Here is an 18,510-nt window from a genome sequence, read left to right on the forward strand (position 1 = left end):
GAGAGTTCTATAGGGAATACGTGCTATAGTATATTAAATTCATTGCTTTAATACACGAAATAAGTTGTGCAATGCGTAGTCTCTCATGCAAATAAGAAGACAAATGAATGCTTATAATAATAGTATGTCAATTAATAGAATAAAATATGGACTACTTTATTTAAGTTGGTTTCTATTCAAGTTTTTAGTTGATTTCCAATATTTCTTAGTATTTTATAGTTATCGCTAATTACAATTTTTTAAGATAAAGATTTGTATTTATAATAATTTTAAAATCTTTTGCACAAACTTTTTTCTTGATATTGTCTACGAAGTGTTTTCTTAAACTAAGTTTGAAAACACTTTTTAACTAACTTAATAATAAAAGAATAATTGTATAAAATATTCTGTTTATATATACTTCCGCGATGTTAAATATTTATCTAGAAAACTTAAAATTATGGAGAAGCGGTATTTTCACGATGTTTTTTTCAATTAAATTGGTTTCATAACCAAATTAAAGACATAGCAATATATCTAGAATTAAATCGTGATAGTTTAGTTGGTAAAAACCTTAAGAAATGGGAAAATGCAACGTCAGGCTCAGTTAGCTGGGCAGTTCGGACTTCCAAGAAGTTTTCTATGGCCTTTTAAGGCTGCAATATATAAAAGCATCTTAATTAGGCGTGCCGCTCTACTAATTCAAAAAGTTTGAAAACTTTTCTAATGTGGCGCCCCGGCCACTTAAAATTCTGCCAACTAACTTCTAATAATAATAATAATTTTAATTTTAATTGCCAAACGGCAGCACTTGCGCATTATGCCACAAGCGCAGTGCGGAGTTCAGAACTCAAGAAGTTGGCGCAAATGGCGGCGGCAAATAAAAAAATAATAATAATTAAATAAAATAAAGCAAACATCATGCTGACTAAGGTGGATTTTTCCATGTGTTGTTTTTCTTGCGCCCACTTTGCCTGCCGACCGAAATGAGAAAAAACCAAGCTTTCCATTGAGTCGACGCGTCGTTTCGATTCGTTTTGCAGATGACGTACCAGAATCACTGGGCAGCTAATGGACTTACAAACGGACCAACAAATATATATAAACAGCCTACTTTACCCAATTTATAACAAGAGAATTATTATATGATGTGCTTCGAAATATCATTGATAAAGGGGTTAAGAAAAGAATATGTTAATTTAATCAAATGATATTCTTTAGCTAAAGATTTAAAAGTAAATGTTAAAGTGAGTATTGTAAAATTCCATTTCTTAATATTTATGTTTGAACTTTTTGGCCACGCCCAAACCCACAACCCCCACTAAAGTATTATTTAAATAAGTATAAGTCAAATACACTCAACGCTCTCACATTCAACTCTTTCCTTGTGTATAATAACAAACTACATCAAATATTTAAAAGTTGCCACTATTGCGGCTGTCGTTGAACCAGCGACTTCTCTCTTGTTTGTCCGAAATACAGAACCCTAAGCTATACAAAGTATTAACGTGACGATTCTACGTGCTTCGTTCGCACTCTCTTTGTTCATTTTATAACTATAACTATAATTTAATTTTTAATTATTTGAAGGGCTTTGTAAACAAGTAAATAACTATAAAAAAATAAATTAATAACTATATAATATGTCCCAATCTGATAATCATTTATAGACGCACAGGCTGAAATGCTTTTCCCAGTAATTGATAATTGTTGCTGATGTTTGATGAGCTTTCAAGCAAATTATGATGAGGCCATTAAGGCATTTGTTAGCAAGTTCAGTGATTTCAAAGAAAATGGAAAATTTCTTTTTTAGCAACTGGGAAAGCTGCCTGGGAAACGACAGTTGCAGTCTTTAAATGTGTCCAACATAAAAAAGAAGAGACAAACATCCTTAGAGGTATTCCCGCTCGTGTTGCCCACATTGCGAGCGCTTAAATTGAAATTAAATAATGCCGCACAGTGTGCCCTGTCAGAGCTGTCAGCAGCTGAGAGAGGGTGAGAGGGTTCTGGGCCGACGCAACTGTCTAATTGAACTAATAGAATTTGTTTTTTATTCACACCCGCACGCGTCAGATAAGAGCAGCTTTCGGGTATTTTTGCTGTGGCATGGTCCGGCCGTGCTGCGGGCACACGGAAAAATATGCTTTGAATGGTCGTTCTACCCCGTATCCGGCCGCTGTTCGCATTAAAAATTATGATTTTTCTTGCCACATTTTTACAGAGGACAGAGGGCAGCGGCGAAATGCGAAATGCTGCCAAATGTAATCATTGCTGCTTTTAGCTGGGTGCCAAACGCCCGAGGCGCAGCTCCACGCCGTACCTAACTGATTTCCGGGAATTGCTACACACCAACACACACTCACTCATACACACACACACACACACACGAGCACGTTTATCGTGTCCTTTTTAAACTTCAACTGCGATTGGTTGCTGCGGGGCCAAGTGCCGAAGATGTAGTCCTGGCGACCAGCAGCGGGCAATCAGTTTAAGCTGTCGAGAACTCTCAGAGGAGGCTATAAAGCGAAAAAATTGCTAGCAGTAATGCGTTGCAGGCAATTCGGAACATGCATGTACATGTTTGTAAGGCCACTTTAATCAGAGCATATATACTAAAGCACACATACGCACACGCGCACACACACACACACAGACACAGACACACACCCAAAATCATTGAACCTCGAGGCGAGGCTTAAAAGCCGCAAAGGCGCCACGAGGCAGCGTTGCTAGTAGAAAGATCCCAAGACCCAAAATGACAATCCCTCACATAAACCAACGAACCACTTGGTGGTCTCTGCCGCGCCTGCGGCTGTTCTTGGAGGCAGCTGTGGCAGCAGCATAAGGTCGTCATAGGCACTCTCGAGCAGTCAAAAGCAGCGCCAAATGTCGACGCATTTGTGGCAAGAGCAGAACCGATTTGCTATTTGTGTAGTGAACGGCAGCAATCGAAGCAGGAGGAGGAGATGGAGGAAGAGGTTGAGGAACAGCAACATCGGGAGGTTGGAGTTAGGGAGGCACTCAAGTTGTTATTTCAACTGTTTGTTGTTTCTTTTTGTTGTAGTTGTGGCAGCCACGTAATGCTGCTTGAGATGTCAAATAGCAAAGCGGCAGGCAGCAACAACTGCAAAAACAGGAAGCACTTGAAAATTGAAATCAAGCGCTGGGCGCCACCAACGCAACAGCAACAGCAACAGCAACAATAACCACAATAACAACAACACAAATAATAATAATTCTGCTTACCCAAAAAACAGAAAAAAAGCAAAAACAACAAAAACAAAACATTAGCAACAAAAGCCAGGCAGCTGAGCCCAAAGGTCCTCCAACGCAATTTGCATATGAATATGGAGGGCTCCGAGGCAGCTTTTGTGTTGCTACGCGGCACGCGGCTTGCAACAACAGCCACAGTCAACAACAACAGTAACAACAACAGCTACAACAACAACAACAACAACAACAACAGCAACAACAACAGCTACAGCAAATGATATGTTGTTTTCTATATGAATAAACCAACAAAAACAACAAGAAAGAGTCATGATGTGAAAGCTGCTGTGCCAATAGCTTATGTTGTAGTTATTTGCCGCCGGTAAAAACAAAAACAATAAATAAATATGTGACCTAATCGAGAGTGTACGACGAAAAGATACCCTTTAAAATAACGCATAGAGTAACTTATATATAAGTTTAATGATTAAAAGGATGAATTGGATAGTGTACGCAAAACCTCAAATAGATTTGATATGCATCCGATGTAGTTATGAGCATCTGTATGCCACAAGCTCGTAAATTTACAATCACCATATACTATATGGAGACGGCTGCGATTGGGCTATTTGAGATTTAAATTTGGGAAGTGTTGCTCTGATGTATAAGAAATATCGGGCAAAATGATGTACTTATTGCTATGGCATTACTATAATTGTTGACTTGTCTAGTGTCTGACTTGTAGCTTAGTTAATTATCCTTAACTCTTTTCTCTTAACAAATGCTGTGTGTTTGACTAAGATCAGGGACAGATATACAACCTTTTAAGTCACACTTTATTTGCTTATATACCAAATCTAGTCATAGCTTTTGCTTATGCGTCTCTTTTGTTCCTGAAAAAGTATATCTTTGTTTTGCTCCAGGACTCGACTGATATTACTTATTCTTAGATTAAAGAAAGATTAAGGCGTCGACTATAGTTAGTCTAAGATCCCACAGATCTGATCTCGCAATGTTTCCTACTAGTTTCTAGTTCAGATAAAAGATGAAAACTATTATGATGTATTGATAACTCTGATTACACTAAAGTGGTCGCATCTAGCTGCCAGCTCGAGCTTCTACAGGGTATACGAAAATCTTTAACTGTTGTTTTATGCTGTTGCTATGCTCCCAGGTTGCCTGTCAGTGGTGGGCGCTAGATGGCGCCACACGCCAGTGCTAAATTGAATAAAGGGCCTCCCAGGACAGACAGGAAGCTACACAACAACCTACACCCATACCCCACACCCCACACACACACACTCAAACAAACTGAATGTAAGGGCCCAAAAGTTATGTAGTGTACTCGACGCTACCTTCCTTTATGGGCGCTTGTTTTTCTAGCCGTTTCCCTCGACTTTTTTTTACTTTTTGGGTTGCTTTGAATTTAATGGAAAATTTATTGACGACATGCCGCTTAGTCGTTTGACTTGGACTTGGACTTTTGCCACACAGCATTTCCTCCTCCCTAAACTAAGCTATTGCTGTTTTATCATGTGTGCAAAAGTTTTCCCATTGGGGTTTTATGAACTTGCACATGCCCTGCACTTGACTGAACTAAGAGCTGCCCACGTATCTTGTGCGGCTGTGTGGCACAATAAGGGCATTATGTGAAATTGTTGTTTGCATTGATTGATTGTTAAATACTTTTAGCAATGCTGTGGGTAATTTGACAATGCTCAAATCTTCAAAGTAAACATGAAAATGTTGACAAAAGGGTCGTGAGAAGCGCACAAGCTTCGACAAGCGGAGATTGTGTAGAAATTGTGCTGCTTACCAAGCTGTTCACTTACCATAAATTAGAGTTATAATTTCGCTTAGCCAAATCAACGACGCAATAAGCTCGCAATGGCACACACACATGCGAAAGGGCTATTCCAAGTCAAAGAGCGTAGCAGAACGGATCAACCCCCAAGGGAAGCATACAGCCAAGGGTGGCTGTGTAGCCAAAAAACTTTTCTCGCGTGTTTTACCAACTTTAATATTTTATACTGGCGATTTTCTTTATGGGCTTCGGCCTGCCGCACCCCCTTCAAGTACACTCAGAACTCAACAAGTTCCATGGTTTTGGCTAAGGACACGCCCGCACGTTTGGCCATTAGTTTATGATTATTGGAGTTTGGCAAGGGTTTCTTAGACTTTGCAGCAGTTACTCACCTGTTGTCGGCAACTTGGTCAGCGTCGGTTGTCCATTGTCATCGCAGCTCAGCAGCAGCAGCAGAATTTCAATTATTATAATGACAAAAATGCGTCGATTGTAAAACAAAAACATTGCAATCTGGCGTTAATTTCCGTTGGTTTTTCCAGTTTCGGTTAGCTAACCGCAAACGCAATCGCAATTATCTCTTTGTTGGTTGTATTTTTATGAAGAACTCGATTTCCTGCTCGTTGCTTTCAATAGCTTTGTTACTTTTGAATGTTCTTCTTAAGTGCATCTTCTTATTGTTACTTGCATTTTATGCACACACACACGCACACATTTACATTGTTTATGTGCGCGCTGTTACGACTCTTCTCTGTCCTTTCAATCTAAAAAAAAAAACAAATTTGATATTCTTCGCACTCACACACACACACACACATGCACAGCAAATGGCGAATCGCTGTGCCACGATGCGCACACAAAAGTATGCTAATATATTTTAGCTAAGTTTATGAAACATGCATAAATATTTAACGCGTGCAACAGTGCGTATACGTTATTTGCTTAACAGGCCGCAAAATCCTGGCGCCAGTATCAAAATATGATTTGACATGAGCGTTGCGTATGATGAAATTTATGGCATTGGGCTCTAGTCTATCGTAAGTTAAGTATAAAATGCCCTTAACTGAATTTGAAATACGAGTTAACCTATACAAAAGTAAGCGTAAGAAATATATATTCTTGCGATTATTTAAACTAGTTTGTAGTTCTACAAGTTCATATTTAACAAACTGGATTAATTTGGCAAAAGAGCCTAAGCAAATGTTAACAAAACATCTGACAAAAGAACCTAATAATATGCAAAGTAAAGCAGAAGTTCAAGAGAAATGAATAAAGTTTAAAATAAAAATGTTTACAATTAAATGAAATAATGTATTTTAAAAGAATTATAATGCTATTAATATCAATTAAATTGAAGGAAATTATGTAGCTATATTTTTCGTTCAACTAGTTTTCCATGACGAATGAGTGTTATTTAAGGGAAAAATTAATAAATATTATTAGTTTTGCAATTCATATGAGAGAACACCCTCTATTAACTTGTTGCACCTACTGGAAAGTATGACGAATCTCTAGAATTGAGCCCAATCTATAGCGATGCGTCGCCCTACACTGCTTTACTCTGCTTCGCCTGGTCCTTGCTTTCTACTGTTTGATGTGTGTTGTATGTGGGGATTTGCCTTGTACCGCAAGACGCACACGACTATGGCAAGCTCTGCTTGAGCTTCACCCACTCCTGCCACTTCATTATCATCATCGGAATGATGCTGCGGCGGCGTCTGATGATGCCATAGCAGCCCGGGTACATTTCAATTTCAGAACCAATGCTAAAGACAACAAGTACCCGAAATGCGCGTGTATCTAGCTGGAGTGCACGAATTTGCGCGGCAAAGGAAAAAAAACAAAATAAGAAGAGAACGTCGCATAAATGAATGCTAAAATATATTTCGGCAATGCTGACATTGCCATTATTGTTGTTGTTGCTACAACTACTATCAAAGGCTTTGCGAAGAGAGTGGAAAAAAGTACAAATAAAGCAGATGGCGTCGTCAGCAGCGACGGCAACTGCGACTGCGACGCTGACGCAGCAGCCGCTTCCAAAGTTCTTTACATACATACATACATGCTTATACTTATTTGTCTGCATGTGTGTGTGTGATTGTGTGTGTATTACATTAGCTGTTGCAACGGAAATATTTTGCGCTATTGTTTAACTTTTCTCTGCATAATATAATATATTTTTGGAATGTAGGCAAAAATGCAGAACGACAATTTCAAATTGTGTGTACATATGTTTTTTTTTTTGTGGTTTTCAGTGCTCAAATTTAATATTGGTTTTTATTGCGTAAAGTTTGCTCATTGTTTAAAACTTGTATTTATTGCCATTGCCAACGCATTTGTGTATTTGAAAAAGTTTTTAACAAAAGCAAACAACGTTTTTCTCCGTGGTTTTTCGCTGCCGGCAGCAACTGCAAAACAACAACAAAAAATTGCCACGCTCAATTGAGAGATAAGGAAGAAGCGCAACGGAAATCATATCGGGGTAGTTGAGAATTATATAAAACAAATTTGACTATGCGAAATACGCGCACACACACATACACACCAAAGCGCTCGCACGCACACGCACACGCACACACATGCACATGGTTAAAAGTTTGTTTTGTGATGTGGCTGCGGATGCCGGTCAAAATTGAACGACGACGCAAATTTCGATTTCCTCGAAATTCTACCTTGTTGTGCCTTCTATTATGGTTATTCTTCGCGTTCTTGTTTCTTCATCATCGCCATTCACATGCTTCATCATAAGCATTAGCCGTCATATACATTTTGTACATTTGTTTGCAAAACGACAACAGCAGCAGCAGCAGCAGCGGCAGCGACAGCGACAGCGCAGCTTACTAAGCTTTTTCTGAGCATCCACATTCGCATCAGCAACAGCAGCAGCCCACTCTCACTTTGGTTCTGGTCCTCTGCTGATGTTAACGCCAACGCCGACGTCGCACAGTGTATTTCAAGCAACAAAAAAGGAACAACTCTAGTTTGGTAATTTGTTTACATATGATGAAAAAATTCTTATTGTAGGCACAAACTAATGTCTAACGTGTCAGATGGCATACGTTTTTCATAGATTCCAAGTTAAGCCTAATGATACTAAATATTGACAAAAATATTTCTAGAAAGATTAATATTTTTCAATTGAAATTAGGATATACATTGGTTAAATATGAGTTAATCTCTGGCTTGTATTCGAAAAAGAATTATTTTCGAAGACTTATTTTATTTAAATTATAATTTAAAAAGCTGGCACTAATATGTTTTAATATTTAGATAGATAATGCAATGCATCAAATAATTCATTTCTGCACTTGCGACTGCTTTCTTTATTTAGCCTAAGTTGAAGTTTATGCATTTTACGTTGAATATTAAACGTTCAAGCAAATATACATACATATGTACGCTTGGTTCTATTATTTCTTAATCAATTTGTTACACTGTGCGACGTCGCTGCTGTTTTGCTCCTTGTTTTTGCTACGCTTTCGCTTTGTGTTTGTACGCCGAGCTTTAGCTTTGGCTTTGGCTTTGCCTGCTCGCCTGCCTGCCTGCCTGCTACAACTGCCGCTGTTGCTTTCATGGCCTTGTGTGGCTGTTTCTGTTGCTGTTGCTGTTCTTCTTGTTGTTGTTTTTGTTATTGCCCAGTATGTCACTGTGTGCGTGCGTGTGCTTTTTTGTTCGACAGCAGCCTTTGTGGCCTGGCCGAAGAACTACTACTGTACTTGGCGGCTTTCACAGCCGCAGCCGCAGCGGCAGCAGCAGCAGCAGCGCCGCCACAGAGCACACAGTCGTGTGCTTTATTGCGTTTTATATCCTTTTTTGTTTGGCATCTTTAGCTCGTGCGTTCATCGCTGTCTGTTTGCATGGAATTTCTCATTTTAAAATATTCATTTTAATATTTATGCCTATCGGCCTACCCCTCCGCTGGCGCACAACAACAAACACAGGCACACGCACAGGCACATTGACGGCGACGATGACATCGGCACGCACTTGATTTCTTTGTTGTGATGCCTTATTATGTCATAATTTATTTGCAGCAGGACACCAAAATCAACAATGCCGGAATTTGCAGCAACAGCAGCAGCAGAAGCAGCAGCAGCCAATAATGAATCACATTTCATTTGATTTGCAGCATAAAAACATAGCCCATGTGTCTCTTTTTATCTCTCTTACACTCTATTTTTCTCTCTCATTCTCTGTTTCTCTCTATGCGTGTGAGTGTGTGCGTACGCACTGCACCGGCTTTTGTTGCCGCCATCGTCGCTGCCTGCGCCCCCGCTCACTGCTGACGCCATAGCTTTGCTTTGTTACTACCTTTGTTGTGTTTTTTGCATTTCCGCTTTATGTTTGTATTTCGCTGGCTCAGCCTATCAATGCTTTTTTATTTGTAATTTTTGCACACACACACACACTCTCACGCACGCCTTAGCATTCGGCGACATCAGCGTCGACCGCTGCCGCCGCATAAATCAACAAATTACAATTATTTTCACTGTCGCTCTCGGAATTATTTTGCGGTTTTTGTTGTTATTATTTAGCATTTTTGTTTGTTGCTTTATGGCACTCTGCGCGTGCAATAACAAGAAGATACACACGCACACAGATACGAATATTCGTCAGCGCCAGTCGAAGCGCCGCTTGAATATTTACAACGCTGCACTCAGAATTAAAATGCGAACTCGACTCGCGACATCGCCAGCGAGCAGCAAACACGTCCAAACAGTTTGTACGCCATTCGTGTACTGGGAGCTTTGGTCCGAACTGGCGCTGCCACTAACATGTTCGCACACACAATACAACACACACACACACGCGCGTACAGAGAGCAGTCATACAGATACTCGTAAGCTTGCGTTTGCCGGCGACGTCGACGTTGACGCCAACTTTTGTTTTTGTTTGCGCTGCAAAAAGAAGAAACAAAATTCAATGGCAGCGTCAAAAGCTCGCCACCATGAATGAAAGTTTGCCATAAGCGAAACGGAAGAAAAACGATGCACAAAATAAACTGACAGAACTTTCAACGTTGAAAGCGTTGTTAGGCCTGGCGTTGCCATCGTATATAAAAATGCAAGAACTTCAGATATTATTTTTTTGCTGTTCAATTGTATAGGGTCTTGTGCTTCACACAAGCAATTAACCTTAAGAAATCTATTATTTCAAAAGAATTGCAAATTTGTCAGAAGTGGAATACGATCTTTAAAAATGCCGCAGTGGCGGGCAAATTATTTTAAATATAGATAAATAAGTGTTAAGGTAGGTTTTGTTTTATTTCAATTTATTTAGCCTTAATAAGGCGGTCACATCATTCTAAACAATGCAAAGTATCGATATTCCATATGCACTGCTTGAATTTTACAACACTCACTGTGCTTATATAGCAGCGAGCTTTTTGCTAAGCAAGAGCTAAGCGGTCTTTTTGAAAGGAAAAACCTTCACGCCGAATATGAAATTAAAACCAAATATAAAATTTAATGTAGTTTTATAAAAATGACCATGTGATAAAGTTTTGTTTTATTGGGCGCTCACACTACATAGAATTCATGCACTGATTTTTACATTTGTATTTATTAATAATTACTTCAATTGTTTGACTGTGGATTGATTTTGAATATGGTGTCAGATTGTTTTATGGTATTTATAGGTAACTAATCCGTCTCCGATCGTGGCGAGCGTGTTGATTGCTTCTTGGACTTTTTATGCTTACGCTTTTTGGCGTCGTGGCTGTTGCCGCGACTTTCGCGTCTGACGCGACTGCCCGATGGATCGTCCTGGTCGTGTTCTTCCTCCTGCAGCTTCTTTAGTGTCTCCGCCTTCAGACGCTCCAGTTCATTTAGCTCACGAGTGGTGCGTTCTTTTTCAAGTTCGTCCTGTCGCTGTTTCTCGGCGCGTCGCTCCTCCTCCTTGGCTATTTCCTTGCGCATATGCTCCTTGAGCAACAGAGCGGCCTCTACCCGCTTTTGCATTTTCTCGCGAGCTGCTTTGTCCTTATCCTCGGGTTCCGAGCCAGGCACGGCCGAGGAAGCCTTTGGCAGACTCCGTTCCCGCGAGCGACGCTCTTGGGAGCGCTGGCCACGTCGCGGCCGGCTGGTGCTGCGTGAGCCGCTGTGCCGCCGGCCACGACTACGACTGCGTCTTCGCTCTGGCGATCCATGGCGCTTGCGACTGGGTGAGTCTCGTCTCTTTCGGTCCGGTGAATCTCGTCGCTTGCGCTCCGGCGACTCTTGCCGCTTTCTAACGGGTGACTCTTGCCGTTTCCTAACGGGCGACTCTTGTCGCTTCCTAATCGGTGACTCTTGGCGTTTTTTTTCTGGTGACTCTTGCCGCTTTCGAACCGGCGATTCTTGGTGTCTGCGACTTGGCGACTCCTGACGTCTGCGCTCGGGCGATTCCTGGCGGCGCCCACGACTGCGAGAGCGTCGCTGGCGTTCTCTGGACCGGCGGCGCTCCACAGGCGAGCCGCGGGCGCGTATGGGCGAGAGCGGAAAGCGGTTGCGGTATTCGTTGTCCGGAGACCGTTGACGTCGATCTCGATCGGCGAAGGGATTGCGACGGTTGCGGTTAAACTGATTCTGGCTCATATTGTTGTTAGTATTATTACTATTATTACTATTATTATTGCCCTGGCGTCGCGGAGGCGAGCGCTGCTGGCGACGAGCCGGAGAACGTCTGCGTTGAGGGGAACGGGATCGACTCCTGTGCCGGTTGCGCGAGTTGGAACGTTCTCGACTGCGCTTAGATCTGTCCCGCTCGCGGATTTTGTCTTCTGCCTTGCGTTCATCTCGCTTGTTGCGACTTTCTGCTGGCGGTTCGACCACCTTTGATCGTTCATGTTCCTTTGCAGAGGACGCCTTGGACTCGCTGTGCTTTTGGGTTGACTTGCTGATCTCCGGCTCGGGCTCACTATCCGTCTGCTGTTCGTAGTCCAAGGCGTTCATATCAACGGATTTGCGCCGCTTTGGGGGTGCTTCCTCTTTGGGTTTTTCCTTTTCGCGCTCTTTATCGTGACTTTCCTTTGCCTTGCCGCGTTCTGACTCTTTCTGCGAATGGGATGTGCCCTGCTTGGCATTGCTGCCGCTCGACTGTTTCTGTTTCGAGGGCGATTTCTCGGGCGTCACCTTGCCGCCGTAGGTGCTAGCGTGTGACAGCTCAAAGAAGGACTTTTTAGGATCCTTAGAGGCCTCCTCGTGCCTTTTTTTGCGCTCCTGCTCACGACGCCTCACCTCCTCGTCGCGCATCTTGTTCTCCTCCTCCATGCGCTCCAGATCCGACAGCTTGATGGTGCGCTTCTGTGCATGCTTCCAATGCGGCGGCGTTATGCTCTTCGATCGACTGCGCGAGGGCGTGCGGAAGCGCTGTGAATTAGAACAATCTTTATTTATATAGTCTATATACATGAGGCTACATTTTTTGGTGGGATTTATATGTTGCTTACAAAGACGCCACGCCCCTTGACAATGCGTCCGCTGCGCGAGGTGGGCACCTGCTTCTTTGACCAGCCAAAGGCGTTACGATTACGCTCTCTGCCCCTGTCGCGATCATCACGCTCCCGCTCCCGATCACGGTCGCGATCGTGCTCGCGTTCACGCTGACGTGCATCACGAGATATTTCACGGCCTCCGCGCTCCTCACGGGAACGTGATCTTTCGGCGCGCATTAGGAATTTATTCGAAACCTGCATAAAATAGAGATCAGAACAGTTTCAGAGGGCAATCTCCTGAAAGGAACTTCGATGCGTTGTCAAAACAAATCAGTTCGGGATTCCAATTGAATATATGGTATCTTCTTTAGTTATATATCTCGAGTTTAATTTATACCTCTGGTATCTCGCTGGGATCAATTTTTGTTAGCGTAACCAACGGATGTATCTCGCCCTCCTCTTCCGAGTAAATCTGGCGTCCATTACCGCGGGCAGCACGTCCCGAGTCGCTGCTGCAGTAGTTAATCATAATATTTGAGATTAGGAACGCATTTAACTTGGGAATTAACGTACTTTTCACTGCCGCTCGAATTGGACTCCTTGCGTGAACGCTTCTTCTTAAGCTTATCCTTGCGCTGCTTGACCGCAATCTCATCATTGTCGCTTGCCGATTCCTCCGATGCCGTGGAACGCTTTCTGCGTTTCTTCTCCTTTTTTGCTGCTAAACATTGGGACACGAAGTTCAGATACATGATTGACAGTTAACTGAGCTGTGACTCACCCTTTGTTTGCTTGACCAACTCGCCACAGTTGGCTATGGCCGCATCCTGCAATGGGCGCGAATTGCGATCAATGGGCAGATCCTCTAACTGACGCACCAAATCCTGACCCGATAAAACCTGACCGAATACAACATGGATACTGCAAGTTGAAAAAAAAGACAGATATTTATGGATAAGTATTGCAGCTTATGTTTGGGCCATTATGATTGTAGGTTAGTTGCAACAAATTAAATTAGCTAAATTAATTGAAATTATATTTATTAAAATAGTAAAACGTTCAGTTTTTTAAACATTTAATGAACATAATAGTATTTGTTGATCTCGTCAATCAAAATTCAAGCTTTGTATGGAAAGTTTTCCAATTTATTTTAATTTTAGAGAATGATTTTGAAATAAATATTTAGATACCATAAACTTCGATATATTATACAGATAAAAGTGTCATCTTTTGTATTAAAAGAAATATAAATATATTAACTGTATTGTGTTTTGGGGAACTTGGAAGCATTCCAAAACTATGTAAAGTTTTGACAGTTCTTTTTTTTCTAGATTTAATAACTCATTCGAAATTTATTTAAATGAAAGTGAAAATAACTAATAAGAAAACTTACTTGTCCAAGTGTGGCGCAGGCTGTGTTGTACTACAATGAAAAACAGAAGAGAAGAAAAATATTCTTTACACATTGCAAACTTGTTCAGGTTGTTGTTTGGTTGTTGGTAGCGATTTGTTGTAGTTTTCTACTGTTGTTGTTGTTGTTGAGCTGTTGTTGCTGTTGCTGCTGTTGTTGTAGTTGTTGGAGAGTTGGTGGAGACAATGTTTGTGCAAACAGCAAACTAAAAGGTATCAAGTCGAAGGCGACGACAACTGCGACAACTGAGGCCCGTCTGGCTCGACTGCGGGTCATCTCATCTCTTGGGGTCATCTCATCGATTGGGCTGTCGTCCGGGCGCCCGGGTCCGGGTACAGCTGTTAGCCACAAACTCTTTTATTGTGGCTGCGGCTGTCAATGTTGCAGCTGTTGCAGCTGTTGCTGCTGTTGCCAAGGAGAGCCGAGTGAAGGAAGACGGCTTCAGCAATGCCAAGGTGCACCCACTGACAGACACACAAACAGGACACACACACAGACACACGCACACACACACTAGTGCGTACGTATGCAGAGGCCGGCGTTGGGTTGAGCAGAAGGGAGTGAGTCGGTGTCGGTGTCGCTGTCGTTGTCGGTGGGTGCTCAGTCCGCTGGTCAGAGATATTGCATACACTCGCTATACGGCAATAGATCAATGAACAACAACAGAATTTTAAATATAGATAAACAAAGTACAAAGCAAAATAATTATGTATTCATGAATTCATGTTGTTTGGCTGCAAGAGAAACTTTTACTTTAACTAATACACATGGATTAAACAGGCAGGATAACATAGCTCAAACCCAAAAGAAGGGCGCCACAACGAGCCCACTTACATAAAGAACTGCGAGCCGTTTGTGTTCTTGCCGCGATTTGCCATCGACAGCAGAAAGGGACGATCGTGCTTCTTGTCGAAACATTCGTCTGTAACAGAGATTGAAATAATTAAATTACTAAAATATATATTATTAAAAACAATGTTATACTGTCACAATGTATCTGATCGATAGTACTATTAATATATGTATTTAAATACTTAATAGAATGAAGAAAAATCTAAAAATAAAGAATTCCTTTGTATTTCAACTTTAACGGCCTTTTCTTATAGCTAACAAACTAGCCGGAAACAGCTAAGTTAGCTATTTATGGAGTCTCAGTGAAGAGTGCTACCAACCCTGTTTATTGACAATTTGGGCGCAGTAAGTTAACATTGCAACATTAAATGTAGCTACTTTTTTGAAGCGGCAGTTGGTAACACTGGCTGCAAGACTCAGAATAAGCCTGATTCCCTTGAAGAGTGTATACTTTAATGGTTCTTTTTTGTTGCAGCTACAGAGAACTGAAAGGCTGACAGTTGTATGTCATGTTGCGGATAATTTCTATAATCGTAGTATCATTAGGTGTAATTATTTGTTAGCACTTTGTATGTATGCATGCATATATACACACACGAGACACATGCATATAAGCAGCACTCACACACGCACAGGGAGAAAACTTACCCTCGAATGTGCCGCCATAAATTGATTCGCCGCCGGTACCGTTGCCTGCACTAAAATCGCCCGCCTGCACCATAAAGTCCTTGACCACACGGTGGAATATGACACCTTTATAGTGTAGTCGTTTGCCGGTGACAAGACCGGTGCCCTTTTCACCCGTACACAGAGCTCGAAAATTTTCTACCGTTTTGGGCGCAACATCGCTAAACAGCTCGAACACGATGCGACCGACACTCAAGCCGCCGAGCGTTATATCAAAAAAACAACGCGGACGCGTTGCACTCGCGTCCCGCTTATTAACCGTCATATTTTCAATGAAATGCAATCGATTTGTGTATTTTTATTGATACGTTTTTACGTTGCACAACTTTTTCTTTTGCTTTTTTCTCTCTTCTGTGATGAACCCTGCGTTTGCAAACTAACAGGGCTGCCAAACAATATACAGAAATATTTATCTGCCAGGGCTGCAAGCTGTGTTTGTGTGATGCGCGACACAGGTCCACCTGTTCCTAGTTCGAAAAACTGGTTCCAAACGTTGGCGGCCTGCGATAAGCAATTAGAAACTATATAAAGCAAAATTCACTGCTGAAGTTTCTTTTTATATATTTCTTCTTATCAACAGCTAACTCAGTTTATCTCTCAGTTTTCTGTAGCTTTAAATCTTCATTAATTTATGGGTACACAAATATTTATATATTATATATATTTGAATTGCACAGACACAAATAAATATTTTGTTTTTACAGCACAAAATTACGAACAAAGATCTTAAAAATGCAATAGTGCTCGGTATATGTATAGATATATATATATATAATTGTTCAGCTTAGACTAAATATATATATCTTAACGCTCCGGCAAAGAGTCCATCCTAAGCGGTCAATAAAATGGAATTGTTTTCGATCGGGATTTGTGTGGGATTTGTCCCGTCTACTCGACGGTCACCGACTTGGCCAGGTTGCGTGGACAATCGACGTCGCAGCCGCGCAGCACGGCAATGTGGTAGGAGAGCAGCTGCATGGGTATGACGGTGAGGATGCCCTGCAGGCAGTCCACGGTGCGTGGTATTTGGAGGGAGCGCGTGGAGAAGGCCATGGTCTCGGTGTCGCCTTCCTCGCAGATGATGATGGGCCGTCCCTTGCGCGATGTCACCTGCTGCAGTGCGTTCATGCACTTGGTGTACACCGGATCGCGCAGCACGATCATCAGCACGGGCATCTCATCATCCACGAGCGCCAGCGGGCCATGCTTCAGCTCGCCAGCCAATATGCCCTCGCTGTGCATGTAGGTCAGCTCCTTGACCTTCAGTGCGCCCTCCAGGCAGGTGGCAAAGTTGAAGCCGCGCCCCATGATCAGCAGCGACTTGTGCAAGTACAGCTCCTTGGCCAGCAGCTGCACCTGCGAGTTCAGCTGCAGCACGGTGCGTATATGCTTGTCCAGCTGCGAGAGGCCGGCAATGATCTCCAGCCGGCGCTGCTGCAGCGACAGCCTATCCTCGGACATGACCAAGGCGAACATCACCAGCGAAATGAATTGTGAGGTGTACGCTTTGGTGGAGGCCACGCCTATCTCCGGGCCCGCATTAATGTGCACGCCGCAGTGCGACTCCCGACAGATGCTGCTGCCCACCGTATTGGTGATGCCCACGATCAGTGCACCACGCTGCTTGCAGTAACGCAGCGCCATCAGTGTGTCCGCCGTCTCGCCCGATTGCGAGATGAAGAAGCAGACATCGTCCCGGTAAATGGGCGTGTTGCGATCGAGGAAGTCGGATGCCAGCTCCACCATGACGGGCAGTTCCGTGAGCTCCTCCAGCAGCTGGCGTGTGGCTACCGCGCTGTGGTAGGAGGTGCCACAGGCTATGAGCATGAGGCGCCTGCAGCGCTTGATCTCTGGTATGTACTCCTTGATGCCGCCCAGGACCACGGTTTGCGTGTCGAAACGGACGCGTCCGCGCATGGTGTTGACCACCGATTCGGGCTGCTCAAAGATCTCCTTGAGCATGAAGTAGTCGTAGTTGCCCTTCATAATCTGCTGTATCTCCATTTTCAGCGTGATTATCTCGCGCGCGTGCGGATCATCCGATGATTTATTGAGGCGATGTATGCTCAGAGTGCCATCCCGCTTGACGGCAGCGACATCGTCGTCCTCCAAATAGATGACGCGATTGGTGTGCTCAATGACAGCCGAGGCGTCCGAGGCAAAGAAATACTCGACCTCCTTGTGCTCCAGCGGCTGGAACTCGGCGCTGACATCCACGTTGAGTGTGCGACCGCTGGGCAGCAGCTGAAACTGCGTCTGGCCGTGCGGACGATGCGCCTTTGTGTACAGTATGGGCACATGATCTGTGGCCAGCTTTGTCTTCGCCTTGATGCCCACCAGCAGCGGGGAGCCGCGTCGCGAGGCCACGCACTCGCCGGGAAAATGCTTGGATTTCAGGGCAATGGCAAAGGCGCCCTCGATTTGCTGTATGGCCTGCTCGACGAGCTCGCCGAACGTGTAGCCGGGATGCGACTGCCACAGATGATGCACCAGCTTGGCAATCACCTCAGTGTCCGTATCCGATTCAAACACATAGCCGCGCTTCTCCAGCAGCGTCTTAACGTCCTTGTAGTTTGTTATGATGCCATTGTGCACCACCACAAAGCTGTTCTCCACATCCGAGCGCTGCGGATGCGAATTCAACTCGGAGGGTACGCCGTGCGTGGCCCAGCGCGTGTGCGCAATGCCGATGTGTATGTCCACGGGCTGATCATAGCCTGCGCCCTGGCACTGCTCCGCAATTGCATCCTCGAGCACTTTGACTTTGCCAGTGCGTTTCACCAGGAGAATATCGTTAGCATCGTTGGGTGAATCGATCGCCAGGCCAGTGGAATCATAGCCGCGATACTCGAGACGCTTCAGTCCCTGCACCAGCAGCTCCAGCACCTGCTGACGCGACTTTGGCGTCAGATAGTTTAGGTAAGCGAAGATTCCGCACATTGCTTGGATGATTGATTTGGTTCTACTTGTTGCTTAATGTTTGGGCCACGTCTACGTCGCTCTGCTTCGTAATATAAACTGCGTCGACAATGCGATTTCGTGGAATTTTTTCTTTGAGTGATAAATTGTTGGCCGCACACACACCCGCATACACATATGCACACACACACACACACACACCCACAACCGTAATCAAGCGGCAGCAGCTGACGT

The 18,510-nt window shown here is 43.4% G+C and overlaps 3 protein-coding genes across 4 annotated transcripts in view; all 3 read right to left on the reverse strand.

Moving 5' to 3' along the window:
- LOC115772040 overlaps positions 1-9,698 on the reverse strand; it is a 54,748-nt gene extending 45,050 nt beyond the window's left edge. Inside the window, exons 1-2 of the mRNA XM_030717978.1 lie at positions 9,590-9,698; positions 5,386-5,757 (exon numbers count right to left, since the gene is read on the reverse strand). Of these exons, the coding sequence (XP_030573838.1) occupies positions 5,386-5,500 (115 nt within the window). The 5' untranslated portion in view covers positions 5,501-5,757; positions 9,590-9,698. The remainder of the gene's footprint in view (positions 1-5,385; positions 5,758-9,589) is intronic.
- A 795-nt stretch (positions 9,699-10,493) lies between these two features.
- LOC115771616 (peptidyl-prolyl cis-trans isomerase G) lies at positions 10,494-15,699 on the reverse strand. Of its 2 annotated transcripts, none has more exons than XM_030717394.1 (8): positions 15,319-15,699; positions 14,653-14,740; positions 13,801-13,830; positions 13,189-13,328; positions 12,981-13,125; positions 12,805-12,919; positions 12,423-12,662; positions 10,494-12,342 (listed from the first exon to the last, which is right to left on the reverse strand). In XM_030717394.1, exons 1-8 carry the CDS (start codon positions 15,620-15,622, stop codon positions 10,636-10,638), a joined length of 2,769 nt encoding a protein of 922 aa, XP_030573254.1. In that variant the 5' UTR covers positions 15,623-15,699; the 3' UTR covers positions 10,494-10,635. The 2 variants fall into 2 exon arrangements, with proteins under 2 accessions (XP_030573254.1, XP_030573253.1); XM_030717393.1 differs by having other exon boundaries at positions 12,981-13,128.
- A 311-nt stretch (positions 15,700-16,010) lies between these two features.
- Positions 16,011-18,423, reverse strand: LOC115771617 (glutamine--fructose-6-phosphate aminotransferase [isomerizing] 2). Its single transcript, XM_030717395.1, has one exon. The coding sequence runs from the start codon at positions 18,295-18,297 to the stop codon at positions 16,246-16,248; it is 2,052 nt and encodes a 683-aa protein (XP_030573255.1). The 5' UTR covers positions 18,298-18,423; the 3' UTR covers positions 16,011-16,245.
- Positions 18,424-18,510: the final 87 nt, after the last annotated feature.

Source organism: Drosophila novamexicana, unplaced genomic scaffold (assembly GCF_003285875.2).
Source record: "Drosophila novamexicana strain 15010-1031.04,08,12 unplaced genomic scaffold, DnovRS2.1 tig00000108-arrow-pilon, whole genome shotgun sequence".
NCBI lineage: Eukaryota > Metazoa > Arthropoda > Insecta > Diptera > Drosophilidae > Drosophila > Drosophila novamexicana.